Source organism: Lampetra fluviatilis, chromosome 50 (genome assembly GCF_964198595.1).
Source record: "Lampetra fluviatilis chromosome 50, kcLamFluv1.1, whole genome shotgun sequence".
Lineage (NCBI taxonomy): Eukaryota > Metazoa > Chordata > Hyperoartia > Petromyzontiformes > Petromyzontidae > Lampetra > Lampetra fluviatilis.
This window is the reverse complement of record NC_136324.1, coordinates 6,346,746-6,369,764: the sequence shown is the minus strand read 5'-3', so window position 1 is coordinate 6,369,764 and position 23,019 is coordinate 6,346,746. Positions and strand designations below refer to the sequence as shown.

Genomic DNA, 23,019 nt, shown 5'->3' with positions numbered 1-23,019 from the left:
GCAAGAAAAACAACTAGCACCTGTGGAACGAATAACCTCCGGCGAGCACGGTTGCCTACGTACGGTGCGAAACAAGTTCTAAATGCACCACATACAGTACAAACAAAGCCTTCTCCGCCTTGCAAGACGCACTACCCCTGTCCCTCACCCCACCTGCCCCTGTTTGGGGGGCGGGGAGCGGTGGCGCAGTGGTTAACGAACGCATTTCGCTACGAAGCCGGGGGCCCGAGTTCAGTTCCCGCTCACGGCCAACATCAGTGGCTCTGATGGCCCCCACCCCCTAGGTTGACTCAGTCTCAGTAGTACTTGGGGAGACAAAGGCGTCCGGGCGTGGTTGCTATTCACACCATCCCTGCCAGCCTTCATAGGTGCTCGCTCACAGCACTTGCCTCAACGGTCCGTTAAAGGCTACACGGGGGCACCTTTGTCTTTGCGTGCGAGACCACATTTGTACATTATCGATCAAACAGGGCACTGAAAGCCCCTTTTGGCTGTCGTTCCGTGAAGCTGCCTATGCGATGTATGAAATGTAAATGCGCGTGTGTCCGTGCGCGCTGGGGAATACAATGCGAGCTGGGGGGTGGGGTGGGGGGTGTGTCGGGGGCTCGGCGCTAGGACGCCTGCCATTGGCTGGCGCCGGTGTAGTTTAGGGGGCGTGGTGAAAGTTGCACCAGAACTCGGTCGACTCCACCACCACCACCACGCCTTCTGGAAGCGATACAGATTTGTGTGCGCGCGCAACGCATTCTGTTCAAAGATTATTGTGCTGTTGTTGTTGTTGTTTGTAATGCTCCAAATGAGCGTTCAAGGTCGTGACCGGCTCACGTTTATAGCCCTGATAGGTAAAAATCCCACGTTTTATTTCTATTATTATTTCTATTGTTTTTATTATTTCTTTTTATTATTTATTTTTACCTACGTGACTTGACCGAAAAAACCTCTAAGAGTATGAATCATTGCAGTCACGAAAGCTTCAAATCTAGAATCCCACATTCCTCTGGCAGGAGGCTAATATATCAATTGGACCATATTTAAACAACATTGAGTTTAACACGTAGGTAGAAAAAAATTATCACCTGAAGACGATCGGAGGTGCGGGGAAAGGACAACAAACTAAACACAAAACGCAGTTCTAAAGGAATGAGTTTCCAATTTAGATTTAAAAGTGCATAGCTCCAAAAGCTTCCGAATAAAAATCAATCTACCACGTATCAAGGCTACTTACTCCCTAATACAGCATCTACCTTGCCTGAATTTGATCAATACCTCGGCGCTTATAAATCACATCTTTGTCGGGTGGTGGAGGGGTTAGATCACACTAATTTTGACCATTAAAGTACCACGTGGTCTAACCCACAAGTTTGGTTTATTGCACTAGCTACGAAAACGTACATTAATTGAAGTAAAAAGAATATATAAATGGTGTTGCATGTGTGAAAAAAATATCTTTACAGCCAATCCGATTCCTCCAGGATAAATAGATTCTGCTGCTGTACATTTCCAGATTTTAAGCCACTTTGGTGAGCTATCATATGTGGCCAGGTCGCTTCTGAAAAACAAGTTAATAGCTCAGTCGGCTTTACCTGCTAAGAAAAACATAATTTAGCTTTATTTGTTTTGAAATATTATGTATATATTTACGCGATCTAACTCCACAAAAAAACCTGTATAGTGGATGATTTATTTACTTTTGCACGCATATCGTGTGTTGTAAGTTTCTGATACCGCCCCTTAGTGGACATGATGTGTCAAAAAGAGCTTCACCGCTCATCGGATTCCTCCGCGAGAAAGATTCCATCGGTGAGCGCGAGCACCTCTTCCAAGAACGCGTGGCACGACGACCAATCAAAAAAAACACGCCCACATCTACACCGGAAGACCAAATCGATCCCAGCGGATTCGAGCCTCGTAATCGTGGATCGATCCCTCCCTCCCCTCGCTCGCGTGGCAACGAAGGAATCGACGAGAGGGGCTTGGTAGGTGGGGTCACTCAGAAAATCGACGCGGGCGAGTTGGAGTCGCGAAACGATGGCGGCTCTGGCGTTCGCGTTGCGGTCATCGGCGAGTCTCTGCGGGGCTACGCGCCGCGGGGCCGCCGCCGTCGTCTCGGCCTCGTGCGGGTCGCGCAGAGGCGCCGCTCACTTCACGTTCGTGGCGGACCCTGCGCCCACGCAGTACGGTGAGCGCACGGCGGGTTCGGGGGGGGGGGGTCTAGGTGTCGCGTCTCGCTGCTGCGCTGTGGAGCAAACGCGGGCGGGCGCTGTTGTTGCTGCACCCCCCCCCACGAACCCCCCCCCCCCCACGAACCCCCCTCCCACGCCCCCCCCCCCACGCACCCTCCCCACGCACCCTCCCCCACGAACCCCCCCCCACGCACCCCCCCCCCCCACGCACCCTCCCCACGCACCCTCCCCCACGAACCCCCCCCACGCACCCCCCCACGCACCCCCCCACGCACCCCCCCCCACGCACCCTCCCCACGCACCCTCCCCCTACGCACCCTCCCCCCCCACGAACCCCCCCCCCACGAACCCCCCCCACGCACCCTCCCCCCCACGAACCCCCCCCCACGACCCCCCCCACGCACCCCGCAACTCTCCTTCGACTCGAAAGGTTAGCGGCGGCGTGACGTCACGGCGCGGCACGGGTTGACAGGTGCGTTGTGACGTCATCGAGATCTTTTTAATTGCGGGCGGGGGTGGTGGTTGGGGGCGCTTTGACGTCACGTAACCTTCGCTGCGTCAAAACGCTTCAAGTCGATAGGCGATGAGACGGATGAGTATCTGGTATCGAGGCTGATGTAAGCGACACTGTCACAGACTGCAGTGCCGGATTATCCCAGTAGCAAAAGTAGCAGATATGTAGCTACGGGCCCCGCACTTTAAAGTGCCCCGCGCTAAATGCCTTCAAGCTATCAATTCCGGTTCAGTGATTCTGCACTTGCTCTATTACTATAGTACTATACTGCCTTCAACTTTTATGAACGACTGGGCGTTTAAGGTTAGCGATTTGTCGTATTATCTGGCTGTATAGCAAATTAGTAAATACAATTACTTTACTATGCAAGTAAAAAAATGTGTGCTTTAATATTTACGTGCTTTTTTTAATTTAGGGCCCCGTTATAACATATGCTGTAGTCCCTGCATGAGCTTAATCAGGCACTGTATTCCAGTGTTCTTCACTCATTTTTCGAAGCGGGGGGGGGAGGCCCACACTTTCACCGAGATGACATCATCCATACCCCTGAACCCATACGCTTAAACACTGGATTCTTGTACAGGGGAATTGCGTTTGCAGGTGCGTACGGCATACAGCCGTTTAAACACGGGCAAAAAAAACTATCTTTGTGTTTCTCTCCCTCGTGATGGGACTTTGTAGGATGAACGTTGAGATTTATAAGGGCACGGGGTGACCAGTAAGGTCTGAATTGGTCTGTAATCAGGTAGGGCGCTGATAAGGGGTTGACAGGATAGGCGTCGTCAGTGTGAGGGCCTGCCACAGATGTGAAACCATTAGGGGGTTTTGACAGCAGCAGGATAATGGAGTGCGTCAGGGGCCGCACTAAAGGCCAACCCAGGGACCGTCAGTGGCCCGCGGGCCTTGCATTCAAGAGCACCGTTTTCGGGAGATCGGGCGAGGGGAAGTGGGTGAGGTGCAGCGGAGAGAGAGGAATTGAGAAACGGACAGAGCGAGACATCGACATACGTTGTGTTATACGGTACAGAGAAGGCAAGAGGAAGGTGGAGAGAGACAGGGGGCTGTATTTAAGGATACAAGTTTTTCTGGCTGGCTGGGAGGAACGGATGGACAGTCACGTGCGCGTGGCTCGTGAAATGTGCCCCCTCTGTCGGCATGTGCACAAGCGAGTTAACGTCACGGTCAACTACAGTAAAGAAATGCAATACACGTGGGTGTCATTTTGAAGGTAATCATAGTTTTAGTAAACATGGCTGGTTTATGGAGTAGGCCACTGGTTTGGAAAAATAAATAAAATCGTTCGCCCCATCACTGTCCCAGCATCGGTGAAAAAGTCACTTTTCAGTACGGTATTTCGCGAGCGTTTCTCCCGTATCAGAAAAGGTGAACAAACGCATTTGTAGCCAATTCTAAGAATAGGTTTTCCCCTTTCTGGCAATAAAACAGCTGTGTTAAGATGTTCAAACACCAAACAGAAACCTTTTGCAAGGAATCATGTCTGCATTAACCAAACTTACTTGTGGTGACCTTGCAAACCAAAAACTTGCTCTGGTAGTATATGATGATGCATTGCCTTTGAAACTGATTGGTCCACACCAGAGACAGCCTTCTTTCGGGCCTAGTCTCAATCAGTGTTAGACCAAGAACGCCAAAATGCGAACAGTATAAAGGCGATGCACGTATCAGAGCATTATAGTCTCTGTTTCATTGTCAGAAAGGGTAAAACCTATTCGTATACGATTTGTATCTGCATCACGACGCTAATTGGTTTCCCCAGTAAACATCCTCTTCGAGATCATGCTAACGGTTGCTGGTGTCTTTAACTTGTACGAACCGTGCGTCCAACTATGTGAAACCGCCCGCGTGGTATTTTTATTTTTCTGCTGCATTTCACGATGGGCTGCTGACCTTGACGGGACAAATTGACCGCGTGCCATGTTTGTTTCCATCGCTGCCAGCCACAGGCTCGCTTCTCTGTGTAAACATTTCCAGCAGCTACGGCCGCCCCTTTTTCCCTTTACCAGATGCTCTCTGCTCGATCGGTGCAGAGGTCAGGATGATGTATAAACTACAAAACTAAACCAATCTATTTTTTTATTTTACCAGGTAAGACCCGCTGAGCTATATAGCTCTTTTTTAGAAGTGACCTGGCGATAACAAATGATTGCTCAACGAAGTGGCATGTCACGTGGATACTTATAGCAGCCAAATACTCTAAACGCATGTTTACAAATGTGGAGGGAAAAACCGGAGGGCCCGGAGAAAAATCCACGCGACCATGGGGGGAGAGACATCCAAATATACAGGCTTCGGGGTAAGGATCTAACCCACGACCTCCTGTATACCAGGCGAGGGAGTTAACATCTCGCCACTGCGAAACCCACACGCTGGCACGGAACAACTGCGATGTGATGGCACCATGCATTCCTTGCCACCTGTGTCTCTCACTTTATTTACCTCTGTTTTGCAGGAGAAACTCAGAAGATGAATCTTTTCCAATCCATAAACAGTGCCATCGATGACTCTCTTGCCAACGACGCATCTGCCGGTAAGCACTCCGCAGCGGTGCAGGGCAGCAAGTAGGTTTCCAGGTGGGGTTGTGCAGCCCTGGGCTTGCTGGTGGCGCACCCCCTCGCAGCCACGAGATGCCACTGTGGCAAGTAGGTTTGTGAACCTATTTCTGTGGATTTTGGGAGTTATGTTAAACCCTAAATACCATTTGCCATGCAACTTTTGTCTCATGTCGTGGGAGAACGGTGGCAGAGGGCTGCACTATGAGCCCAGCGATTCCCGCTCACGGCCAACACCAGTTGCGATTAGCTGAATTGCTCCCAAGCCCCCCTAGATCGACTCAGCCTTAAATGAGTACCTGGTGCGGTGTGTGAACATCATCACTACTCGGTAGACGAAGGCGGCCGGGCGCGGTGCTGGCCACCCACCCCCTTCGAGTGCCGTGTTGGCCTTCATAGACGCTACTGGCCAACAGCACTTTCCCCAAGAGTCTGTTCAGACGATGCGGAGGAACTTTGTCTTTGTCCGTGCTCCCAGTGGTGTTTGGAGAGGACGTCTCGTTTGGAGGAGTGTTCCGCTGCACAGTCGGGCTTCTCGACAAATACGGTGAGGGTTTGGCCCCGCCCCCAACTCCGCTGCTGCCCTGGACTCTGCCCCCAACCCTGCTCTTGACCCTGCCCTCAACCCTGACCCCGCCCTCAACCCCACCGCCAACCCTGACCCCGCCCTCAACCCCACCGCCAACCCCGCCCTCGACCCCGCTCCCAACCCTGACCCCGCCCTCGACCCCACCCCAAACCCTGACCCCACCCTCGACCCCACCCCAAACCTTGACCCCGCCCTCGACCCCGCCCTCGACCCCACCCTCGACCACACCGCCAACCCCACCCCTAACCCCGACCCCACCCTCGACCCACCCCCAACACTGACCACGCCCTCGACCCCAACCCCGACCCCACCCTCGACTACACCCCCAACCCCACCCTCGACCCCACCCTCAACCCTGACTCCACCCTCGACCCCACCTCCAACCCCACCCTCGACCCTGACCCCGCCCTCAACCCCGACCAAAACCCTGATCCCGCCCCACCACTCTTGGAGTCGTACGCGCGTCATCACTTAGACGCTCCCGCTCAAGAGATCCTCCAGGTGGAATATTTCGATACAGAAATAAATATTCGGCGCTCCTGCGTTGGCAGTGGTGCACAAGCACAGCTAACAAGAGCACCAGCCGAGCGACAGAAATCGGCCGTGACGTGGTTCAGCCGACTGTTGAACACAACACATTCCTCAATAACACTGTGTGGCCTTAAATGATGAAAACGATATATAAATAAATGACGTTTCGGCCAATGGCCCTTCTTCATAACACAGAAAAAAAAATCACGTACTTCGAAATAGGGCCATTGCCCGAAACGTCGCCTCTTATATGAAGATTTCTTCTTTCAAGGCCACAAACACAGTGTCACTGAGCGAAGCGTTGAGTCTATTTCAATAAAAGAGTTTATATATTTTGTATGAAGTCTTCGCGGCGCTTTGCAGGCAAGGACCGCGTCTTCAACACGCCGCTGTGTGAGCAAGGCATCGTGGGCTTCGCCATTGGCATGGCCGTCACCGGAGCTACCGCCATCGCTGAAATCCAGTTTGCCGACTACATCTACCCGGCGTTTGACCAGGCGAGCATGGGCACGGCTCTCGCAGCATTTGTGTGCGCGCGTGTGTTCGTGGCGAATGGCGGTTGTTGTTGCGGTGGGTGGCCGAGCGTGGTGTCGGCCACCCACCCCCTCGTTTGCCGTGCCGGCCTTCATAGGCGCTGCTCGCTAACAGCACTTGTCCCAACAGTCTGTTAAGGCTATATGGGGGGGGGGGGGGGGGTTGTCGTGGTGGTGGCGCATGCACGAGATCCGGCCAGTAGTGTAACGAGCGTGGGGGCAGGCCTGGTGGCCAAAGAGATGAATGGGAGCCTGCCGGAGTTGGGGCATCTCTCACGGTCACGCGATGCAACAATCCGCCTGCCTCCGATTGGCGACGATGTAAACGGATGACGGCAGTGTTGAGAGGGATGTGAGCGATGATGACGACGACTACGGCGATGATTGATTTACCCCCCCGCCCTCCCCGCACCCCCCGCCGAAGATCGTGAACGAGGCCGCCAAGTACCGCTACCGCTCGGGGAACATGTTCAACTGCGGGGGGCTCACGGTGCGTGCGCCGTGGGGGTGCGTGGGCCACGGCGCGCTCTACCACTCGCAGAGCCCCGAGGCCTTCTTCGCTCACGTGCCCGGGATCAAGGTCGCCCGCACACCCACCCGCACACCTATCCGCTCGGCTGCCCTCTCAGCTACACGTGCACTCGGCTGCACGCCCTCTCGGCTGCACGCCCACTTGGGTACATGCCCACCCGCACGCCTACCCACTGACTAACCTCTCAGCTACACACCCACTCGGCTACACTCTCGGCTGCACCTGCACCCCAGCCTACCCTCTCGGATGCACACCAACTTGGCTGCCCTCCCAGCTACACACCCACTCGGCTACCCTCTCGGTTGCACGCCCACTTGGCTGCATGACCATCCACCCGCCTACCCACTCGGCTATCCTCTCAGAGACACACCCACTCGGCTACCCTCTCAGCTGCATGCCCACCTGCACACCAGGCTATCCTCTGGGATGCACACCCACTCGGCTGCCCTCTCAGCTACACGCCCACTTGGCTGCATGCCCACCCACCCGCCTACCCACTCGGCTACCCTCTCAGCGATACACCCACTCGGCTGCCCTCCCAGCTACACACCCACTCGGCTACCCTCTCGGCTACACGTCCACGATGCTGCCCTCTCAGCTACACGCCCACTCGGCTGCCCTCTCAGCTACACGTCCACGATGCTGCCCTCTCAGCTACACGCCCACTCGGCTGCCCTCTCAGCTACACGCCCACTCGGCTGCCCTCTCAGCTACACGTCCACGAGGCTGCACACCCTCTCAGTTGCCAATCCTGCTCTCAGATTCCTCGGCTACCTGTTCACAGTTCGAATCCCGCTCACGGCCAACACCAGTGACGATTATCCAAACCGGTCACGGGCCTGCCCTAGGTTGACTCGGCCTCATACGAGGACCCGATGCGGTGTGTAGAACATCGGCCCTAGGAAGACAAAGGTGGCGGGGTGTGGTGCTGGCCAACCACCCCCTCGTGTGCCCTGCCTGCATTAATAGGTGCTACTCGCTAACAGTAATTGGCCCAAAAGTCTGGTAAGGCTATACAGGGGATCTTTGTCGTTGTCTTCTACAGGTGGTTATTCCGAGGGGGCCCATTCAAGCCAAGGGGCTGCTGCTGTCCTGCATCAACGACCAGAACCCGTGCATCTTCTTTGAGCCGAAGGTTCTGTACCGAGCCGCAGGTGAGTGGCCCGGTTCCCGGGAGAGTGAGAGAGAGAGAGAGACACGGAGGCTCACCACGCCCCCCATCCCTCCCCACCCCCCTCCCCGTACTTGTAAGCCACGTAGAGCGAGTGTCATCGGAGGTGCGGGTGAGGGGCAACAAACTAAATACAAGAAATTCGTTTTAAAGAACAGGTGCGGTGTGCATTAACATCGCCGCTAGAGAGACAAAGATTTGCCATGCGTGGAGCTCACCACCCACCCACTCACCTCGTGTGCCGTTGCTGGCCCCAACAGTCTGTTAAGGCTACCCGGGGGATCTTTGTCTTTGTATATATATTAATAATTCCGAAAGGAATTGGTCAAACGCCACAATGCAGGACCCTCCTGAGAACGAGTCTTGAGGCTCAATGAGGCTTTTCTAAATGAATGAATAACATCACCCCCCCCCCCCACATCACCAGCTCCGTCACCACCATCATCTGTACCAACAGGGACCTGCAGGCGCTTGTACCCCTTCTCCCAGCAGCAACCCGCCAGCGGAATCGTTGCCTATACAGGGGATCTGTGTCTTTGTCTTTGGTGATGTTGTTGTTGTTGTTGCCGTGGGCAGTGGAGCAGGTGCCGGTGGGGCACTACGAGCTGCCGCTGTCCCAGGCCGAGGTGCTGCAGGAGGGCAGCGACATCACGCTGCTCGGCTGGGGCACGCAGGTGAGCGGGGCGTGCAGGAGAAGCGGGCGTGTCGCCCCGCGAGGAACGACGCGCCGTCACCGCCTTCAGCACAGCGCCGCGTGCGTGCGTGAGCGCGTAGTCCCGGGGGTGACCCGTGCGTCGTCGTGCAGGTTCACGTGCTGCGGGAGGTGGCCGCCCTGGCCCAGGAGAAGCTCGGCGTGTCGTGTGAACTCATCGACCTGCAGACCATCCTGCCCTGGGACATGGCCACCGTGTGCAAGGTAGGGGACCTCGCTGAGACGGGGGGGGGGGGGACGCACCGAGCTAAGCGGTGGGTAACCGCAGCGGACGGACCGCTTGCCGCAGGCTGCCGCTGGTCGGCCGCGTGCTTGGCAGCAGAGCGGCAGAGTCCGTTGCGCTCGACTGCTACGCTCCCGCGTCCGCCTGCCTGCCGTCACCAACGCATCGGGCAGCGTGGTGAAGTATGGTCAAACCAGCCTCGCGAGCGGCATCGGCATGGGAGGTCCTGTCATCCGCCAGTGGATTGAACAACAGCGCCGTGCGTTTGACACGTGTGAAACGTCGCGATTAAGGGGCAGACCCCCAGCCTGATGGCGTTGGTGGTGGTGGTGGTCGCGGTGGCGTTGGTGGTGGCGGCGGTGAGAATTTGAGAGATGCTGCTTGCCAGCCCTCACGGTAGCGGGCGAGCGGTAGCGACGGCGGCACGGTGTGGTGAGGGCGCGCCGCGTGTCCCCGCAGTCCGTGGTGAAGACGGGCCGGCTGCTCGTGGCGCACGAGGCTCCATACACCAGCGGATTCGCGGCGGAGATCGCCACCACGGTGCAGGTGAGCGGTGCCACCCGTGCCCCCCCCCCCTCCCCCCCCACGCCATCCCCACGTCCCTCCGCGGTGACGAGCGGCGACATCGTCGCTGGACTCGGGCTTCGTTACATTAGCTGACAAAGGCCCCCCCCCCCCCCCGTTGAGACGAGCAGCTCCGTCACAGTGGCGGCAGTCACTGGGGGATCACAGACACGCACGGAGCTGCGTAGAGATCCACGGAGTTGCATAGAGAGACCCATAGACCACAGCGCGGGACCGGAAACCCGACCCGCATAGAGCGAGCGGAACCTGTATTGTATAAAGCTCCACACAGGTGTTCCAGATGCATGTTCAAGAATTTCTACACGCGTACATGTTCATATTCCACGTACACACACACACACGGAAGAAATTCCGCATACCTTGGTGGTGACCACGAGGTGGCAGAGCCGCACCGCGATCGACAGCAGCTACCGCGCGGACCACAGCGCACCGCCGGACCTTCCTGAGCCTGTGCCGGACATTCCACGTTCCCGTGGTGGGGACCCGTCTCCCTGTAGGATGACCGCTGCTGAGATGAGAGGGGATAGGTAGGGGAGTGCGTGGATGGGAGTGGAGGGATGTACGCGTGGAAGAGGTAGGGAGTGCGTGGAGTGAGATGATAGTTGTGGGGGGGGAGGGGCTGGGGGGGGGGGGGCGAGGGGGGAGGTGGGGGGTGAGCTCACGAACCGCCGTTAATAAGTTAACTGTGAATGAGATTGAGTCACACGCGTTAACATCCACCTCGCTCAGAAACGGTGTTATTTTAATTTTAAAAGCGTTAACACGGTGTTTTATTTTAGCTCGGATGCGCTGAGTTGGCGGGCGATTCTAACGATGGTGCGGGGGGAACGGTGGCACAGCGGTTCGCGAACTGCGGTGCCAAGGGCCGGCGACCCGGATTCGATTCCTACCTAGGGATGGCAGCAGTGGCGACTGACGTCCGAAGCATTCCTAGGCCTCGCCCACCCCTAGGTCGACTCGGCCTTAAATCAGTATCTGGTGCGGTGTGTAAACATCACCACTGGGGAGACAAAGGCGGCCGGGCGTGGTGTTGGCCACCCACCCCCTCGTGTGCCGTGCCGGCCTTCATAGGTGCTCGCTTAACAGCACTTGCCCCTACAGTCTATTCAGGCTATACGGGGATCTTTGTCTATGGAATCGGTGTGTGTGTGTGTGCTGGCTTACTTATTAATAATTAACGCTATAGTGTTAATTAAAAACCTGCTTTATCGAGCAGAAGGTGGATCTTACTGGACAGGAATTTAACTGGGTTAGAAACAAAATAGTTTTCGAAAACGTAAAACTTTGTCCCGTCCCCCCCAACCCCCCAAATCCCTAAAGTAACCTAAATGTTGTCATAGTTAGTTGAACTTTAAGTCACGTTTGTTCACGTGGTATAGCTACTTAACGAGTCCCCAAGTGATCAGTACGGCAGCCAGCGCTTGCTGTGGCGGTCGCGTCGTTGTGATGAGGAGGAGTTGTTGGGGGGCGCAGTGTGTCTGACACGGCCATTATGAACCCCCTCAGAGACAGAGAGACACCCAGACCCAGGTCCTCAGCTGTCCTAGCTCAGTGTGTCTGACACGGCCATTATGAACCCCCTGAGAGACAGAGAGACACCCAGACCCAGGGCTCAAACCCAGGACCTGAGTTGTCCTGGCTTTGCGTGTATGCCATGGACATTGTGAACCGCCTGAGACACCCAGACCCAGCGCTCAAACCCAAGATCCCAATCTTTGCTGGCTCAGTGTGTCCGACAACGGCCATGACGAAGCCCACCAGAGTGACCCGGCCTGCCGTTCACCGAGAGCGCGCATTAACGCTGAGAGTGAAAGCAACGCGGGCGGCGAGCGATCGACGAGAGACGCGAAAGTCGCCGTTGGGAGCGGGGGGGGGGGAGTCCTTGGCGGAGGAAGCGGACGTGGCCGGGGAATGGGCGCCGTTGGTAGCTGACGAGGAAGTGGCACGTGGTCCCCTTGGGCCCAGCAGGATGCGGTCAAAGGGACGACGCGGGCAGCACACGAGGCCGTGCGAGATCGTGACACGCTCATTCCGTTCATGGGGAATTTGTAAACAATAGAGGTATTTTTTTGGGGGGTTAGATCGCGTGAACGTAAACGCGTCGTTAACCCACCGCCACCCGACACAACCAGTTAGTCGAGGTTGGCCACGTCAACAAAACGTGGCAATTAGTTACTGCTTCAGCACACCGGTGTGTTGGAGAGTAAACCGACGGCATTTACGATTTGACTACCACGTTTCTCTGGGTGATTGCAACCGGCTCCATCAGGCGATTTGCCATAATTATTGTTGTGGAAGCACAATTATCGCTGATGCCCGTCTGTGCTGCTTTTGGAATATTTGGCGCCGTATCGAGTTAGGCGGCTCCCGCCAGCACGAGATGGGTGGGGTGGGGGGGTGACCCCCACCTTCTCCCCCCCCTCCCCCCCCCCTCATCCTCCCTCCTCCACCCCCTCTCCACTCTTAAGGAGGAGATGTTCACCACTACGCCACTCTAGGCCTCCGACGGGTGACCACAGAGTCTGAACATCTGTGACAAAGAGCTTTACAGCTCATCGGATTTCTCCACTGTAAATAAATATTCTGCAAGTCGTGTGTTTGCTACCACCCAAGGATGGACGTTGAAGCTAAAAGTTCCGTTTTCAACAAGGGTGACCAATTGTCTTCATGCTAGATTAACTCCCGTGTCGTTTTACTGAGCGCCCTGGTTGTTTGCTAAGCGCTGGGGAAAACGTGAAGGCACGCGGCACGAGCGTGCGCGGTGACATCACCGCGCACGCGGCACGAGCGTGCGCGGTGACATCACCGCGCACGCGGCACGAGCGTGCGCGGTGACATCACCGACTGGCGGCTGCTGTGCGGAGGGAGCCGGTAGCGGTCAGCGGTCAGCGGTCAGCGCGCTGCGCTACGAACCCGGCGACCCGAGTTCGATTCCCGCTCACGGCCACAAACACCGGTGACGATTATTTGAACGGGTCCTCGGCCTCCTCCAGGTCGACTCGGTCTTAAATGAGTACCTGGTGCGGTGTAGTCAGCATCGCCACAAGGAAGACAAAGGCGGTCGGGCGTGGAGCTGTCTATCCGCCCCTTCATGTGCCGTGCCGGCTATTAGAGGTGCTACTCGCTACCAGCTCTTGCGCCAACAGTCTGTTCATGCTATATGGGGGATCTTTGTCTTTTCTTTGTGTGTGCGTGCATACACGTGCGTACGTGTGTACGTGTCTGCGTTTGTGAACGTGTGCGTGTGCTTGTCTGCGCATGTGTGTGTGCGTGTCTCTGCTTGTGTGTATGTGTGTGCGCGTGTCATTGCGTGTCTCTGCGTGCGTGTGTGTGCGTGTCTCTGCGTGTGTGTGCGTGTCTCTGCTTGCGTGTGCATGTCTCTGCGTGTGTGTGCGTGTCTCTGCGTGTGTGTGCGTGTCTCTGCGTGTGTGTGCGTGTCTCTGCTTGCGTGTGCATGTCTCTGCGTGCGTGTGCGTGTCTCTGCGTGCTTGTCTGTACGTGCGTGTGCGTGTCTCTGCTCGCGAGTGCGCTCGTGTGCAGGAGCAATGCTTCCTGAACATGGAGGCGCCCGTGCACCGCGTGTGTGGCTTCGACACGCCCTTCTCCCACATCCACGAGGTCTTCTACATCCCCGACAAGTGGCGCTGCTTCGAAGGAGTCCGCAAGCTCATGGCCTATTGAGCGACCGGGATGCGGGAGGGGTGGAGGGGGGGGGGTCGGGGCAAAGCCCTCGGATCTCCGCTGTTCTCAGGATCGTGGGGGGGGGGGGGGTGCGGGGGTGGGGGGGCGTCTCGCCCGCCTAAGTCCGACCCTTTCACACTGCGCTCAACGGTCACGCAAAGCAGGAGGCTGGATTCCGAGGCCTCCGTGGTGCAGGTTGAACAATTTTAATTTATCATTGCTCTGAGCAGTGTTAGGAGGGGGGTGACTTCTTGCGGGGGGAAGGAAAACCGACAAAACATCTTAAATATGCCGCTTCATTTGAAAGACTTTTACGATCGCTTCAAACGAACTCGCGTTGGGCCCATTCGTTGAACCCGTGGAAAATAATCGCGACGTGCAATGACCTGCCGCTCCGTGCCCCGTGTCGTCGGTACCATGCGACCGCATCGCGAAGGCGCTGCACGCGCGGATGGTGAGGCTAAGTTGAGAGGCAGGGAGAGAGGCAGTCGGTCACGGGCAGAGAGACGACCGCTGTTGAGCCTGGACTTCAACAGGGGGGGCGGGCAGTCGACAGGGCGGACCGCTGGGGTGAAGGGGTTCCAATCTGTGAATGTCGGGCCGATGCTTCGCTGCTTCAGCCCCCAAGCTGCTAACTCCCATCACTTCCCCATTGGAATCGTCGAATCGTTTCGCATTGTTATTTGTGAAAAGTAATCGTGAAACTTAGTGACGCAATGACAGTGGGGAGCGATGGTTAACCGAACCTACCAGCTCTTGGTTAATCCGATCGCGGTCACGCGTTTTGCAGGTCCAGCGCCGATTGCGAGCCCTGTTCATATTTCGCGATGCCGTAGCAGCGACGACTTTGCGCTCCCCGCTCGGCTGTTTGCAGCCCCGTGATTGGCTGCGGTCAGAGCTCGCCACTCGCCATTGTAGAGTGGGCCAGGTCAGTCTCCAGCGCTGGGTATTGATGCAGTCCATCATCATCATCTCAAGGTCGGTAAAATAGAGTACCACGTTGTTGGGAGGAAAGGGCTTCAAGGTTCAGTCTTCGCGCCAAAGGTCTCTTCCTCTCTTTAATTCACAGTCACCTCCGATTAGCACGGTTGGCTACGTACGGTGCGAAAGAAGTTCTACATTCATACATCATCATCGTAGTCCTGCTGCTGCTGCACATTCACAGCAGGAGCAGCAGCGTTCAATCTACATGCGTACATTCAATGCCGTGCAGCATTCATTTCCCATGATTCCTGATTTTTTGCTGATTTAAAAAAGATTAAACACAAATGTATTCATCTTCTTGGTTCTTTCGGTAAAGCCTGAGGACAGCTGCTTGCATTGTGGCCGAAACGTCGTGAGAATTATTTTATTATGTTTTATTTTTATTATTTTATTATTTCCATTCTACGTGACTTTACCGAAAGAACCAAGAAGATGAATCCCTGCAGTCACGAAAGCTTTAAATCGAAACACAAATGTATTGTTTTACTTTAAGTTCTCTGTTTCACTCTCACATCCCAGTTGTGCCTTTTGGCATTTTCTAACGCTCTTCAAGGCCACGTTACCACAATTTAGGAATGTTTTTGGGGGGTAACGTCTGAAGAACCCCAAAAAGATGTTCGGGAGTTCGGTGAAATGTCCCTGAGACTCGGGAGGGCTTTCTTGCCGAACATCCTAGGCAACAAAAACGGCACCCGTAAGGATTCTTAGGATTTCTGTGACATTGCCGAAGGCTCTGGAGCCACGGTATACATCGAGTCTTGTCTTGTGCACCACTGTGTCCTGTTAACGTTTCTCCCTTCCACGTGTGTGCAATGCCTTCCTCCGTTTGATCATTTCCCGCGATGATTCCTCGGGTCGCGCGGTGAACGGCGTGGAAGTGTCCGTGCGAGTTTCTCTATGGTGGTATAAAATGTGTTTTTTTTTTGCTGTTACTACCGGGTAAAAAAAATAAAATAAAAACAATAACAAAGAAAAAAAAGCATCTCGCTTATACGCGCCGCTTGCCGCGTTGTGCTGTTCGTCTTTTTGGCGTTGTTCTCCGGTCTGACACTGGTGGTTGAGACGAGGCCATGAAGAAGGCCGCCGTCTCTCGTGTGGGCCAAGCAGTGTCACAGTAGAGGCCGACCGAAACTGAATTTCTGGTGTCGGCCGAAGGAACCTGTTGAGTGGCTTGGCACATTCCAGCTGACGAAGGGAGGGGTGTGGGTGTTGGTGAGATTTCGCAGAGCGTGCCCGTGATGTTGCAAATAGATCAGAACGCGTTACGCCCTCGGTGTGCAGTCCACGAGCACAGAGTTCCGTGACGTCACAAAGAGCAGTCCTGTGACGTCAGAGACAGCGAAAAATATTCAAAGTCACAGAGCACGCGGTGATGTCATGAGAACAGAGGAGATCACTATAGGAATAGGAGTTATTTTATTACTTATATTTTCCGAAACGACGCTTATGATTATTTTGGAGTTTTGCTTTCAACTCGGACCCATATGGAACAGAGAGTACTCTGTGCTACATGCCATGGTGGCGAGATGTTAACTACCTCGCCTGGTATACAGGAGGTTGTGGGTTCGATCCCGACCCTGACACCTGTATATTTGGAGTTTGCGTGTCTCTCTCCCGGAGTGGATTTTCCTCCGGGTCCTCCAGTTTTTCCCCTCCACATTTGGCAGTAATCTACTACGTGTGTTTAGAGAATCTGGCTGCTGTAAATTTCCACGCAATAAGCACCTTCATTCGGCTACCATTTGTGGCCAGGTCACTTCTAACAAAGAGATCTATGGCTCAGTGGGCCCTACCTGGTAAAATAAAAATAAAAAGTTTATAATTTTATTTTTAAATAGTTTTAGATTAACCATCTGGTAATTCACCAGCATTGATGCAAGCAAGCCAGACACTGAACGTCTCTTGTATTTGTAATAAAAGACTTGGACGCTTCTCTCTGTCCTGTGTTCTTTATTTGGGTTCGATCTCTTTTCCCTCACGGCACTTCCCTATATATTCTCTGCTCTGCAGCCCCAGGCTGCTGTCGCTCACGTAGCCCAACTCCCTCCTAGCAGACCTGCTGCTGCCTCGTCGCGCAGACCCGCTGCTGCCTCGTCGCGCAGACCCCTGCTGCCCAACTCCTCCCTTGCAGACCCGCTGCTCTCTGCAGCCTCCTCGCTGCTCCTCCTGCCCGGGGGTCGGTCACCGTTGGCCGACGGTGCCGATCCTCGTGGCCCGGGTGTGTGGCGATCTCGCCACTCTCTCCTCTCACCCTTCGCCCTGCGTGGCCTCACACTTTCCCAGTCTCCGATCACTCCCCACTGCTTCCGGTTACCCCCCTTATAGACCTCTACCCTCTCCCCCACGTGACGTAACTCCTCCCCCCATGACGTCACTTCCGGGAGGTCGTTTACGCCCGCATTACACCACCCTCCCCCGTAGAGAAAATCCAGCCGACCTCGGCTGAACACAACTCCAATAAGCAATGCGAGCGAACACGACCGAATACGAAAAAGGACACAGAACACACCATAATATACCGAAAGAACAAGAACACAACACAATAATTAACGAAATGTGAGGGATTTCGAGCGGGTGCGGGTCGCCGGGCCGTCCCGGACGGTCGGTGGCCCTCCCGCCGAGCGGGAACGTGGCAGGGTTTTAAGAGCGACAGGCTGAAGTTCGTCTGTCGCTATTGGAGGCCTGGCAACGTCCCGGTCCCCTATTCTCGAAGGCGCAGCATCAGAGGCGTCCCGCAATCGTGTCCGCGGCGCGGTTGGAAGGGCTGCGGGCCTCAAAGGTTCCGCAGCCGTGGTAGGCGCACCCCGAGCTGAGTCTTCTTTCCCCTGCCGCGTCACGGCCGGCTCGTCTGTGCTGGCGAATCCTTTCTTGGAGCGGCCACTGTCGAGGCCTCCTCCTGGGGCGGACCCGGGACGCGGGCCCAGCAGTCCCTGGCATAATGGCCCTTACGCCCGCAGCGGAAACAGTCGATGTTGTTGCGCCTTGCTGCGGGCGCCCCGTCCCGACGCGGCCGTGTCGGCGTCGCAGCCCGCGGCCCCGGCCACGGAGCAGCGGCAGCCGACAGCTCCTGCGGGCTCCTGTCGTCCGGCACATAAACTGCCTCCTTGGGGTCCCAACCCACGGCTTCCCCTTCGACGATGGGCCCCCCCGTCCACGCCGTAACTTGCTTCCACCGGCGCAGGTTGAACTGGGCGTCCAGACACTTAGCCGCAGCCCGGGATGTGAGCTTCTCGTGACCGCACACCGGCATGGGAATGCCGAGATCCCGGGACAACTCCAGCATCTTCCCCAGGATGAGAGGTTCCAACAGGTCAGGCTCCATGTCCGGGTATGCGGCCATTGCCAGCTCCAGTACCGCGCCCTTATACGCCACCGGAGACTCCTCGGGTGCGCGTTGTCGTTGCACAAACCGGCGATGAGCATCATCCGGCGGCTCGTAAGCATCTGCCATTTCGTCGAACACACCACGCAATGTTTTCTTCTTCGCGGCTTTTATAGAGCAAAAGAATCGAACGGACTCGTCATCAAGGAGAGTCGGAAGAACTTCTAATGCCTCGGCGTCAGTCCACCTCGCCGAGCGTACCGCTGCCAAAAATCTGCAGGCGAACGCACTCCAATCGCCCCCGATGGAGAATTCCTTGACAGTCGTTAGGTGACGACTGCGACTCCTTGGCGCGCTCCCTCCAGCCGCTGACTCATCCGGTGGCATGTTCAACATGGCGTCGCAGCGTGGTGTCGACAAGATGGCGGCCTTCCGTCGCGGAGGGCCCAAAATGGCGGCTTCCCGCCTTTCGTCGTGCGCCACGCCCAAGATGGCGTCTTCGTGCCACGTGGCTGATGGCGTCGACATCGAAGACAACCCGGGCTCCTGCGGACCACCAACATCTCCTTCCGATGCCGCCCTCGGCGTAACGAGCTCACACAACTGTGCAAGTACGTTCTTGAGAGTTTCAAGTTGCTCCGCCATCTGACTCCATCTTAAATCCGCGTCCTTTGGTGCAGACTGGTCCGCCGACGCGGCGACATCTTGGACCCCCGGACCCGCACTCGTCCCAGCACGGATCTCCTCCTCTGCCGGAGTCGGGTCCACCGCAGGAGGAAGGTCATCGTCGTCGGAAGATGAAGCCGATGCCGGAGACGGAATATTATTTTTTCTCAGTTGTTTAGCCATGCCGTTACACTTTTGACACCAGTGTAATAAAAGACTCGGACACTTCTCTCTGTCCTGTGTCCTTTATTTGGGTTCGATCTCTTTTCCCTCACGGCACTCCCCTATATACTCTCTGCTCTGCAGCCCCAGGCTGCTGTCGCTCACGTAGCCCAACTCCCTCCTAGCAGACCCGCTGCTGCCTCGTCGCGCAGACCCGCTGCTGCCTCGTCGCGCAGACCCCTGCTGCCCAACTCCTCCCTTGCAGACCCGCTGCTCTCTGCAGCCTCCTCGCTGCTCCTCCTGCCCGGGGGTCGGTCACCGTTGGTCGACGGTGCCGATCCTCGTGGCCCGGGTGTGTGGCGATCTCGCCACTCTCTCCTCTCACCCTTCGCCCTGCGTGGCCTCACACTTTCCCAGTCTCTGATCACTCCCCACTGCTTCCGGTTACCCCCCCTTATAGACCTCTACCCTCTCCCCCACGTGACGTAACTCCTCCCCCCATGACGTCACTTCCGGGAGGTCGTTTACGCCCGCATTACATATTGAATCGACGCTGCATCCCAGAAGGCCATGTAGCTGATGGGATCTGTAAACATTAAGTTTGTTAATTTCGTTATTAACATTCTCCACAACGAGGACTAATGATTATTTGGCGCTTTGTATATACAATGTCGTTAAAACTCATAGCTTCTGAATACTTTACAAAGCTCTGCTTAAAACTACATTAAGCAGAAAAATTCCGCGTGAAATAAAAAAAAACCGTCTACATTTATTCCATATTAATACAATCAAGGACAGCTTTAAAAAACTACATTAATGCAAGAAACTATGTAAAATAAAACCCACGGATTAAGTGGTTAAAATAACAAAACCACAGCAATCGTGATTGGACCACTTTTAATCCACACAATGGGACGGGTGCTCCATCTCGCCTGGATCTACGACCCACACCATACCTCTCATCATACCAACCCCCCCAATACCACCCCACATCCCCCCTACCATCATACAGCCCCACCCCCCCCAATCATATCCCCCCCACGCCAAATCATCCCTTCTATCATACCCCCCCCATACCACCCCACATCCCCCCTACCATCATACCGCCCCCCCCCAATCATATCCCCCCCACGCCAAATCACCCCTTCTATCATACCCCCCCCATACCACCCCACATCCCCCCTACCATCATACCGCCCCCCCCCCCAATCATATCCCCCCCACGCCAAATCACCCCTTCTATCATACCCCCCCCATACCACCCCACATCCCCCCTACCATCATACAGCCCCACCCCCCCAATCATATTCCCCCACGCCAAATCACCCCTTCTATCATACCCCCCCCCATACCACCCCACATCCCCCCTACCATCATACCGCCCCCCCCCCAATCATATCCCCCCCACGCCAAATCACCCCTTCTATCATACCCCCCCCCCCAGCCCACACCCCTCCCCTGTGTGCTTCGCGTCCCGGGTTAACCCGATCGTCATCTGCGCGCCCTTGAACCGCGGCCTGCTCCACGTCCACGCGTGTATTTAAAGTGCCCCTGCAGCGCCCCACCAACCCGACTTTACTCCCAAACCATAAACACTGCTAATGCGGGATGCCTTCTCACAGCCCTGCCCAGGGCCCGTTGTTATGGATGTCACTGACACGTTCCGCACACAGAGGAATGCTGCTGCTGTTGCTGCTGTTGTCGGTAGTGGTGGGGGGGGGTGTCTCTGTGTGTGTTGTCTCTACTTAACACGTAGGCTTTCGCGACCAATATTATTCATAATATAGGTTTTTGGATCAGATCGCGTTATTTATAAATGTGTCGTAACCCTCCACCACCCGACACGGCCAAACAGTAAAAAATGGTGGAGGGTTACGACACATTTATAAATAACGCGATCTGACCCAAACACCTATATTATGTGTTGTCTCTGTCTGTCTGTGGTCGGTTAGCGCGCTGCGCTCTGAACCCGGCGCCCCGAGTGTCCGCTCACGGCGTATACCGGTGACGATGATCTGAACCGGTCCTGGGGCCTCCCCTAGGTCGACTCAGCCTCAAGTGAGTACCTGATGCGATGTGTGAGCATTGTCACTCGAGAGACTAAGGCGGTCGGGTGTGGTGCTGGCCACCCACCCCTCCGTGTGCCGTGCCGGCCTTAATAGGTGCTTTTCTAACAGCACTTGCCCCAAAAGTGTGTTGAGGCTATACGGGGGATATTTGCCTTTGTTGCATTGTGTATTGGACAAAACGCAGCAGCAGCAATGCCTGGAGCGTCTCCTTCATTAGTGACCTCGAGCCAGTTGTGGAAATTCCACATTCTCGTGGTAGAGACCAGTCCACCCACAGACGGGGACTGAAAGTGGACGGACTCAAAGTGTCTCACTCTTCAAACGCGCAGTGAGTCGGAATTTATTTTCTTTTCAAGTTGTGGAAATTCCACATTCTCGTGGCAGAGACCGGTCCATCCACAGACTGGGACTGAAATTGCACCGACTCAAAGTGTCTCACTCATCGAACGCACAGAGAGGCGGCGCCTTTTTTTTCAAGATGTGCAAATTCCACATTCCCATTGCAGGGACTATTATTTACATGCGGAGATATCCGCTATTGACGTTCCACTGAGTGGTTCTAATTTTACTAAACCAAATTTTCTCTAACTTAGAGGTGCCAATCCTAGCTGCTCATGATGACGCTGCTGCTATTGCTGATTCTTCTGGTGCAAATGGTGATGATTCTGCTGATCATAGTTTTTTTTTAAATATTATCACCGAGTCTCAAGACTTTTTTTCAGGAGGATCCTGCCAGGCTTATTGCAGGAGGGGGCGATGTTGCTTCTGCTGCTGCTGCTTCTACTGCTGTGTGATCCCAATGAAGTGTGGCTATGGCAGGACAACGGAGAGCCCGGAGGAAACCCGTGCAGAACAGAGGGAGAACATACCAAAGACAAAGATCCCCGTATAGCCTTAACATACTATTGGGTCAAGTGCTGTAGGCAGGCGCCTATGAAGGCCAGCACAAGGTGGGTGGGTGGGTGGACAGCACAACACCCGGCTGCCATTGTATCCCGAGTGGCGATGTTTATACATCACGCCAGGCACTCTGCCACCCTACCACCCTACCACCCTGACACGCTGCCACCCTGCCACCCTACCACCCTGCCACCCTGCCACCCTACCACCCTACCACCCTGCCACCCTGCCACCCTACCACCCTGCCACCCTGCCACCCTACCACCCTGCCACCCTACCACCCTACCACCCTGCCACCCTGCCACCCTGCCACCCTACCACCCTGCCACCCTACCACCCTACCACCCTGCCACCCTACCACCCTACCACCCTGCCACCCTACCACCCTACCACCCTGCCACCCTGCCACCCTACCACCCTGCCACCCTACCACCCTGCCACCCTACCACCCTGCCACTCTGCCACCCTACCACCCTACCACCCTACCACCCTGCCACCCTACCACCCTGCCATTCTGCCACCCTGCCACCCTGCCACCCTGCCACCCTGCCACCCTGCCACCCTGCCACGCTACCACCCTGCCATTCTGCCACCCTGCCACCCTGCCACCCTGCCACTCTGCCACCCTACCACCCTGCCAACCTGCCACCCTGCCACTCTGCCACCCTGCCACCCTGCCACCCTGCCACCCTACCACCCTGCCACCCTGCCACCCTGCCACTCTGCCACCCTGCCACCCTGCCACTCTGCCACCCTGCCACCCTGCCACCCTGCCACCCTGCCACCCTGCCACCCTACCACCCTACCACCCTGCCACCCTACCACCCTGCCACTCTGCCATTCTGCCACCCTGCCACCCTGCCACCCTGCCACCCTACCACCCTGCCATTCTGCCACCCTGCCACCCTGCCACCCTGCCACTCTGCCACCCTGCCACCCTGCCACCCTACCACCCTGCCATTCTGCCACCCTGCCACCCTGCCACCCTGCCACCCTGCCACTCTGCCACCCTGCCACCCTGCCACCCTGCCATTCTGCCACCCTGCCACCCTGCCACCCTACCACCCTGCCATTCTGCCACCCTGCTACCCT

At 56.0% G+C, this 23,019-nt stretch overlaps 1 protein-coding gene across 1 annotated transcript; it reads left to right on the top strand.

The window, feature by feature from the left end:
- Positions 1-1,943: 1,943 nt before the first annotated feature.
- Positions 1,944-13,861, top strand: BCKDHB (branched chain keto acid dehydrogenase E1 subunit beta). Its single transcript, XM_078878317.1, has 10 exons — positions 1,944-2,179; positions 5,168-5,245; positions 5,746-5,814; positions 6,751-6,884; positions 7,345-7,500; positions 8,498-8,606; positions 9,200-9,297; positions 9,429-9,539; positions 10,018-10,104; positions 13,684-13,861. The coding sequence occupies exons 1-10, from the start codon at positions 2,029-2,031 to the stop codon at positions 13,822-13,824; spliced, it is 1,134 nt and encodes a 377-aa protein (XP_078734443.1). The 5' UTR covers positions 1,944-2,028; the 3' UTR covers positions 13,825-13,861.
- The last annotated feature ends 9,158 nt before the right edge of the window (positions 13,862-23,019 follow it).